A 9,452-nucleotide genomic window follows, 5' to 3' on the forward strand; every position below is an offset into this window, starting at 1 on the left:
GATCGATCGCAAAATCGTCGTGGAAGATGGAGAAGAGATGAGGGTGGGCCACATAGGCCCTGTGTGACGATCGTACGGATGCCGGCGTTCCGATGCGTGTGTTGCCTTGTGGGATTGTAAAAAATGATTAAAATAGAGAATTTTAGCTCCTTTTTCTGTCCTTTTAGGCATGGAATCACCTTCTCAAAGATGATGTGTCCATGACACTGGATGAAAAAGAAGCAGCATTCCCCTATGCTTTGATTGAGGGGTGTTTGATGTATAACATGTCGTGCATTGTACATGATATTAGTTATGTTGTGAGCATAGTGGGTGGACATCAAACTAATCATAATCCTAATTATAATCATTGGACTACCATCAAACATATATTCAAATATTTGATGAAGACTAGGTATTGCTCTCTTATACATGGAGATGATGATTTCACTGTGTATGGTTATACTGACTCAAGACCTTCAGTCGAATATTAGGGCACGTTTGGCTACCATGTTTTTTTTTTCATGATCAGTCGGGGTCGCCAAGTGGAGATGAGGGTGAAGTGGCTAAAAATCAGGGAAAAAAAACACAGGAAACGACTCAACGAGCCTCTCCAAGTGATGAGAAGGGGCAAAAAATCGGCAAACAGTCATTAAATTGAGTATAGTTTTTTGTTTCCTGATTTTTAGCTCCTTCTCACCACTTCAAAACGCTAGTTTCCTGTATTTTTTTTTCCTGATTTTTAGCACCCGACCAACCCCTTTCTCACCACATGTAGGTGCTATTATTTATCAGGAAAAAAAAAATTCATTGTAGTCAAACGTCCCCTAAAAGAGATTTATGTTTCCTAATTTTTAGCCACTTCTCACTTGGAGACACTAATTTCCTACTTTTAGCAACTTCACGCACACACGCCTCTCTCACCTGCTCTAGTTTATCATGAAAAAAAGAATTCATGGTAGCCAAACGTGCCCTTAATGATAGGTTAGTTCTTTACCTTTGGAAAATGAGTGATGCTAAAGAAGCAAAATAAAATATACATTCCACCACTAAAGGAAGAACATATTGTCAAGCTACCAAGAGGCAATGTGAAACTTTGTTCAACGCTTTAACTTTTCTTGGTGTAACCCTAAAGGCTTAATAGAGATCATACAATCAACTCATCGGCCAAATGCCATTGGTTCTTGAAGTAAGGTATTAACCTAAGCTTCCTTACATTTAACAAAAACAAGAAAACCTTTTCTTTCCAAGATAGATAAAATGTTAGTCTTGCAAAACAGAGAAAAGAAACAGAAAATATACCACAGGACCCATGAATGTAGTTCTAGTATCTGGTGCTGGTTCGGCTTATACCATTATACCCAATCGGCATTCCTAGTCTATCCAACCGGCCAGAGCCAGGATAAGCCTTGTTCGTGAACTTCACATCCAAAGATGAAGATTTCTGTGACAGCTGTCCACTGCGAGCACTTGCCATTGTATCACCAAACCCATGAACTGAAAGCCTTTTCAAGGAACTGGATTTGTCGAACTCATGCCTCTGCTTGGGTGCGCTCTGAGACCGGACCTTAGCCCTCGAAGATTCGGTATTCGCCATGTACTTTGGATAATCTGAATACCCACTAAAGATGCTTCGCGAGCAATCACTCTTTGAAGGTGTAAAGAGACTTTTCTTTGCACTCCCGGGCCTCGAAGAAGCAGAGAAGAATTGAGGACTGTTGTCTACCGTGCAGAAGGATGAGTCTTCCACCCCGAAGGGGGATTTTAAATTACTGAGAGACTCTATTGTGGAATCTTTTGAAGGAGTGTAAGGTAATGTTGTGAAGGTGTGACTATTCAAGGTGGAGTGTGAGTGAGAGGACTGAAGGCTATTGTTCCTCCATTTGGAATTGAAGTGTGGTCTCCCTGGGTCTATTTCAAGGATCTTTGCATTTTCTTCATCTATGGATTTAGGTTTTGTAGGGGTTTCATGAGAATCCCAGGATCGTTCGTCGATCCAACGATCTAACCAGTTCAAACCGAAATGCATTTTATCGAGGTTGACAACATTCCTAGTATATGATTTGGAGGCATTCCTCTGCATGTACAAAATCCAATGTAAATCTTGTTAATTCTAATCTGTAAGTTCACAATACAAAAATGGCTTTAGTTACACCACAAAACTGAAAATGTACCTTGAGCAGTGCAGAATTATCGTGTTTGGTACTGGTCGCACGAATTGCAGGTTCATATTTCTCTGGAGTTGCAGGGCCCTGCAAGAAATAAAACAAGAAAACTCATCTTTAACTACACAAATTTGTGAAACAATACAAGAAATACCCATGTATTATAAAACTGAACAGGATCTATTAACAATTCATAATAGTATAAACAATAAAGTGTCAATCCATTTTTAGAAGAGGGATGATTGACCAAAAATTGCAACAATTGGACAATTCTCAAGCATTTTCTATGCTTGTAAATGGATGTTGAAATTAAAAAAAAATGGCAATTGTCCACATTCAACAGGTTGAAATCCATTCATGGAGTTTAATTTCAGGGCTAGAACTGAATTGCCTGTATTCCCACACATTCAAATAAACGTTACTCTGTTTAGATCAAATAAAATCTTGTAATGAAACCAAGCTTGTAGATCATGTCTACCATCCAATTGATGGCCGAATTTCTGGATTGACAATCTCTACTAAGCTGCGTAAATCAATTGTTTTTTTAATAATAAAAGTTGCGTAAAATCAATTGTGAAATGCTTATGTATGCTGAGTTCAGAAAGGATGAATCTTTCATGAGAAAATATTTATTGATTCTGTTCGGTAGCACAGCAGAGATTGTGTGTATAAACCACGGAATAAGTAGGCTAGTTTTGTGGATCACTGCCATGACTTTTTTAAAAACCAGACTATTGCAAGTAACAACAAGCAGAGCGGCTTTTAGGCTAAAGCAAATACAGACTGTTGGTATGGGGTGTGAAATTTTGAAAATAGCCAAAATGTTCAAACTTTTGAAAAATATTTCCTAGTCCCTAAATGCTACACCAAACACTTTATGACTAAGAACACATTTTGAACAGGGTGGTTTTTAGGCTAAAGCCAATAGAGATTGTTGGTAATTAATTAAAGGGATTAGAAAACTATGAACTAGACATAATGTTTAAATTTCTGGAAAAAAGAAAGAATTCTAAGAAGTCCCTAACTACTACACCAGACACTTTTTGACCAAAAATACTTTGAAATCACTTCTAAAATCATGTTTTTTTTTTTGTTTAAAAAATAGGCCCAGCGTCTCACTTCTGATATTAACAGTAATTGCAATTTCACAGACATAGAGAAAAAGGGTAAAATAATTATGCTTTAAAATTACTCGAAAGGGTATTTCAGTAAAAAAAAAGAAGGTTTAGCATCTAATGTATGTTAGGATGAATAGCATTTAGAGACATGTTGGAAATAATTTATAAGGGTAAAGATCCCTTAACTAAATGATACAGATCAATAGGGTGATAGAAACAAACTTCAACAGCAACTTTCAGACATTGTTGGATCATTGCAATTTCATCAAACATCACATGCACACAACTGAAAATTCCAACCAAAGTACATTGCAAAAAATAGGTGGATATGAATTGAACTTACAGGATGAGCTTGGAAGCCTTTGGCAAAGGACTGTTTCGTAGAAACTGGCGAGCAACCCGCTCGGGTGTGGGCCTGAACTCTCACCAATGCCTGCATACATCGCAACTTTTCCGCCGCTTGCTTTCTTACAATGTTGCCTCTCACCAGAGCTTGAAGCTTAACAAGCCCTTTCAGAGCCCGCAAAGCCCTCCTCGCCTTCAAAGAAACAACAGCACATCATTAACTCATGCTGTAGCAGGATTTTATGTATCAGTCTCGTCCAAATCGGATCAAAAGCCGCCATGGAAATGGATAATAACACAACCCAGAAAGCAGGACATGTTGCAGGGTAGATCTTTATGGATAAGAGTCTATGACCATATCTTGGGTTGCCATGTATGCCAGGATAGGAGGCTGTTTTGGATAGGTTTTATCCATATAATTCTTTAATCTGAAGAACACTTTGGTTGCACAAAAGCTCAGCAACCGTCGGAAATTGGCTTGGATGCACACAATCCGTTCCACGTTTGGTTGCCAAAATACCATCGGGCTCCCCTTTCACTCCCTTGGATGTCTCCCATGCAATAATTGCATGTCTGCTGGGTGGATTCCTTATCCCCTCCTTATGACTTTTAAACCAAATTCTTTAGAAAACAAGGAATTTTGCTTGAATTTTCTAAGGTCTCTCTCTCTCTCTCTCTCTCTCTCTCTCTCTCTTTTGGTAATGACACTTCTTACTTATTCTCCTACTCTCCGAGTATATGCCGCGCAACCAAACATTACTTACATTATTCTCCGAGGTAATTCCAGACAAATCAAATGCTTGTCTCCTCCCTTTTGACTTCTTATTCCACTACTCTCCAAGCCACCCTCGAGCAACCAAACATAGACGAATCTGTTTGGTTGGGCGCCATAGACTCATAGAGTAGTGGAATAAGTAGCTGTAAGCATGGTTTTAAATTTCGACCGAAATCCGAAATTTCGGAATTCGGTGGGAACCGAAACCGAAATTTACTGAAATTTGGCGAAATTTCGAATTTCGGCCAATGCAATTTAAAAAAAAAAAAAAAAGAAGGACCGAAACCGGTACCGAAACCGAAATTTTAAACCATGGTTGCAAGCATGTTTTTTTATTTATTATAGTTTTGTCTTCTTTTCACTCCTTTGAAAAGTCAAACAAGAAAACCCTTGTTTTCCTTCGTTTTTACTATTCTTGCCACTCTCTTTTAAGTAATGAAATAACTAAGAAACCATTTGAATTTACAAAATTTGCCATTCAACCCTAAAAAAGGGATTTTTCCCTTTTCAAACGCATTTACATCACCCAAAAGAAATTTTCCAAAACCCCCTTTGATCTCGCCCAAAATCCGTTCAAGCTTGCCTAAAATATATTCCTTCCTTGCCCATGATTGCCTCTCTCAACGGTCATTTTTGAGCTCGATTTCTTCCCCAAAAAAATCCCTAATCTTCACCCATGGCAATACGCACGGCTAAGGAAGGGAACAACGGTCATTTTCGCCCATTTTTTCTCTTTAAAAACCCTTCAAGGATCCTCTCTAAAGAACAACAATATTCTCACAAGAAAACACACAAGCGACAAGTTTTCTTCTATCTTCAAGCAACTTCTTCACTTTTTCTTCATTTTTTCTACTATTTTAACCCCGGGGCAGCAGCCGGACACCATCTCGAAGGTCATCAAACAGGGTCACACGACTCACCCCAATCTCCTCTCTTACTCGCCTCCACGACGCGCATGGTTCAGCTATCGTCTCTAAACAGGGAAGGCCTGAACCCTCTGATTTTATTTAGAGATTTGCTTATGCTAATTTTTTTTTATCCTCTCATCTATGGTTTGTGTGCACTGATTTGCTATCTTATTCATGATTTACTTGTCCTGATTTTATTCACTATTGCTGTCGTGATCACATCCTATCTCGTGGATCTGCTTGCACTAATCCATCACTTTACACAGGATTTATTCGTGCTGATTTTATCATATTATTCATAGCTACCTGTATTGATTCTCACCTTATTTATAACATATATGTGCTGATTTGCTGATTTTAACATCTCATTCAAGGTCTGTCACCACTAATTTATTATCAGAATTAATCAGTGCTTAGTCTGTCTCCTCATTCATCTCTGCAGATTTTTCATTCATATCAGCTTCATTCAAATTAAATCATGTTGATATTATAATCTTGTTTACAATTTGTCTGTGCTTACATTCCATGCTTTAGTGCTATCATCACAATGGTCAGACAATTTTCCTGAAAGAAAATTACTTGATTCATTTTCCAATATATCTACACTCTTGAAATTTGAATTTCATATCAAATTCTCCATTCATACTGTTGTACCGGTTTGATCTTAAGAGTCTAAGCTTCGGCTTCTTACAATATCAGCCCTATACTATTACTTTCAAACTAAAAATTTTAAACTCTTAAACTCTCACTCACCCGTCACTAAGTTTAAATTCAAAATTACATTTCAAAATTTGTGGTTTTCAGTAGTCAACAGGTAGGAGACAACTATAGGAGATAAGTATTGGATTTGCCTGGAACTTATGTCGGATAATAGTGGTAAGTAGTGTTTAGTTGTCAACCTCATAGAGTAGTAGGGGTGTCATTACTGAGAGTGTGAGAGAGAGAGAGAGAGAGAGAGAGAGAGAGAGAGAGAGAGAGAGAGAGAGAGAATCATTCCCAAGAAATTCAAGCAATTTTTTTTTTTTTTTTTTTTTTATGAATTTTGGCTTGGTCAAGCAAAATTTCTTTTTTTTTAATGAATTTTGGCTTGGATATCACAGGGAGGGGCCGAGGGTGACTTATCACCCAGACATGTCATTATTAAGCTAGGAGACATGGGAGTCTTTGGGATGTCAATGCTATATTTGCAACCAAACAAAGTGAAACTTTACTGATGTGGCACCCAAATGCCAAACAATGGATAGCAATTATCCTGGAATATATCTAATCCAGAACAACCTATATTAAGATTAAACATCGCCATTTAAAGATGACAGGCACGTTACTGAATCATTCGCGCAAGCTGGTTTAAAACATTCAGGGAAAGTCTGACATTAAGGAAGACAACGACAACCCACCATTTTTGTACAGAAAAGTAACGCACCAACCTTCTGCTTCTGAGTCCTACCTATTAAAATTTATTTATTCTAAAATCCCCACCCCAATCTCTCCAAAATTTACAGATATGTCCCTCAAAAGACAACTATTCCGACACCGTTGAAAAACATGTAGATATTAACATCATTTTTTCAGAAAAAGTGAGCGAAAAGATGGTCTTAGAAAAAGACGAAGATAACACTAAAAGTCCCCACAGGCATACTTTTGTCATTTTGTGAGAAGCCAAGAAGAAAATTCAAAGAAGCTACGGACTTTATGAGAACATTAAATCCACTTGAGTACTTATTAAGTACTATCAGGTCAGTGAATTTTCTTACTGGTGAAGGAGAAGGGTAGAACTGTCATTTTAGGACTGGTGGAGACGCATTTTGAGGGATTAACGCTTGGATTTAATGAGGACAAAGGGATAGAATTACCCAAATGCCCCTTGTGACTAAAAGTACTTACATGGCTTCTTCTAAAGGAAGGCTACTGATCTTTGCACTGAAGGGTCTCAATTTGACAATGAAAAAGACAAGACAAGCTGAGTTTGTGCACTTATCGAAATATGGTAGTGTCAATATCAGTAGCCTTTCAGGAATGGCGAATCAAAACCCCATCTGATAAAGAGCATTTCCTCGGACCCAAAAAGAGCCCGTTTGGATACAAGGATTTATAATCTCAGCTTGTAAAATCTTAGGTTTTTTTTTTGAATGGTAAAAAATCTTGGATTTTACAAGCTAAAACCTGGATTTTATATGCCAAAACTTGGATGTTATTGCCCGATTAAACAAAAACCCAACCTCCTAGTGTTTAAATAAACAAAAAATAGCCATCAAAAGAAAGAAAAAAAGAAAAAAAAAGGAAAAGAGGAGATAAAAGAAGCTCACCAGATAACCACGAAATGCGGCCTGTATCTTAACAGCGGCGCACGCTTCCCTCTTCCCGCTAAAGTACGCCCCTGTAGCACAACGCCCGCTGATCGTCAGCCTCACCACGGCGGCGGCTGCTTGAGCTGCCGCCACCGCGGCTTCAGCCGCAGCCGCGGTGGCTGCGGCTACGGCTATCGCGTGTTTGTTGGGGTCCACTCCGTAAGATGAAGAGCTTGATCCCTCTCTGTAAGACCCTCTTCTCTCATCTGCTCTAATAGCCGTTGGATTAGCCGGCTCGGATGTACGGTCCCTGAAAGATCTAACAAAACACCACTTCTTGAACTTGGATGGCTTAACATCTGACGCGACGGACGTTGCCCTGTCCTTCTTCCCACCTAACAAGCTCCGAAACCACTTCGCGGTTTTCCCCATCCTGTTACCGGGAAACCGCTAGCGGTTTTGGAAACAGAATGCACATTGACTAAGGAACACCATTTGGTCAGAGAGAGAGGAAGAGACTGTACTTGATCTGCTTGTGGGGGATTCGCGTAGCCCAAATGTATGTATATATAATAGTTAGTTGGGATTTGATAGGGACCATCGCGGATGGAATTTCGCGCTTGGGCTATTGCAAGTGGCTCGGATTTTGTCTTATTTATTTAATTCATCTGGGTGGCTGGTCTCACATGCAACAGCCCAGGCGTGAAATGGCTTTCTGGATGGTAACTAGCAAGTTAATTACTGAGAAATTGGTATGTTTAATCCTTTTAGGCTGCCATGTATTGATAATTGCACTAATGCATCTTGTCTTTTCTTTTTTTAATTAGTATGTAAGAGCTTTTTGGGAACTGGAATAATACTTGACAGCTGTTTAAAAAAGAAAAGACAAGATGCGTTAGTACAATTATCAAAACATGGCAGTGCCAATATCAGTAGCCTCATATTAATATATTTTAGTAGGAATGATAAATCGACCCCATGTGTCTTGAAATAATAAGGGAAATGATAAATGCACCAGCCACCACCACAAATGAATTAAATGAATAAGACAAAATCTGCTGAAAAATGGAGCTAGGGCTGTTCTCTCGTGCAAAAGTCAGCCACGAAATGCCTTTGGGCCGAATGCCTTACCAAATCTCTTAAAATAATGATATTTAAGTGAAAGCTTATTTGCATTTGTGTCACCAGGTGGAATGAAGCCAAGCTTAAGCTCTTTATTACTCTTTGAGGAGGAAACTCGTGAAGTTGACCATGTCACCTTTTTTCCATAAACAAATTTTAATTTTATTAGGCTTCTTAATTTTACTAAATAGGACCCACTAATTGCATCAAATTTCTGAAAATTTTTCCCAGATGGTGGTTGAATTTCTATTCCCAAGATATTTTTGCCATTCAAAAAATAAAATAATACAGTCTAAAAGTCACTTTTGTCATTCAAAAAAATAATAGCCCAAAACATATTTTTGCCCTCAAGTGCAGATAAAGAACAGAAAAAAGTCATCTTCTATTTTTTTTTTTTTTTTTTACTTTTTCCAATTTTTTCATCTCAGCTAAAAGAGGAAGAATAAGAAAAACGAAGAGGAGAAAGAAGACGAATAACAAGGCGAAGAAGATGATGAAAAAGAAGAATCACAGTCGGAAACAATGGAAGGCGTCGGAAACAATGGAAATTATAAGAAGAGGAAGGATCCAGAAAAAATGAAATAGAAGAGAAAGAAGGAAAAAAAAAAAGGGAAAAAAAAACTCTTAGACCCCTGTGGTTTCTGCCACATTCAACTTAACCCCTAATGTTTAAAAAGTTACAAGTAGACCCTTGTGGTTTCAATTTGTATAAGGTAGGTCCCCTCTTTTGAAACATTATCAATGCTAATGAA

At 38.2% G+C, this 9,452-nt stretch overlaps 1 protein-coding gene across 1 annotated transcript; it reads right to left on the reverse strand.

The window, feature by feature from the left end:
• Window positions 1–996: 996 nt before the first annotated feature.
• Window positions 997–8,130, reverse strand: LOC143876817 (protein IQ-DOMAIN 22-like). The gene is made up of 4 exons (XM_077378514.1): window positions 7,597–8,130; window positions 3,606–3,800; window positions 2,154–2,231; window positions 997–2,056 (listed from the first exon to the last, which is right to left on the reverse strand). The coding sequence occupies exons 1-4, from the start codon at window positions 8,008–8,010 to the stop codon at window positions 1,304–1,306; spliced, it is 1,440 nt and encodes a 479-aa protein (XP_077234629.1). The 5' UTR covers window positions 8,011–8,130; the 3' UTR covers window positions 997–1,303.
• Between the last annotated feature and the right edge of the window lie 1,322 nt (window positions 8,131–9,452).

This window comes from Tasmannia lanceolata, unplaced genomic scaffold (assembly GCF_043159265.1).
Source record: "Tasmannia lanceolata isolate RefF3 unplaced genomic scaffold, GAP_Taslan_0.1 ptg000002l, whole genome shotgun sequence".
NCBI classification, from domain to species: Eukaryota; Viridiplantae; Streptophyta; class Magnoliopsida; order Canellales; family Winteraceae; genus Tasmannia; species Tasmannia lanceolata.

Coding starts and splice junctions, on each gene's coding strand:
- LOC143876817 (XM_077378514.1), bottom strand. CDS start 8,010: ATGGGGAAAACCGCGAAGTGGTTTCGGAGCTTGTTAGGTGGGAAGAAG. Junction 3,801..7,596: donor CCGCATTTCGTGGTTATCTG/GTGAGCTTCTTT, acceptor GTTTCTTTGAAG/GCGAGGAGGGCTTTGCGGGC. Junction 2,057..2,153: donor ATAATTCTGCACTGCTCAAG/GTACATTTTCAG, acceptor TTGTACATGCAG/AGGAATGCCTCCAAATCATA.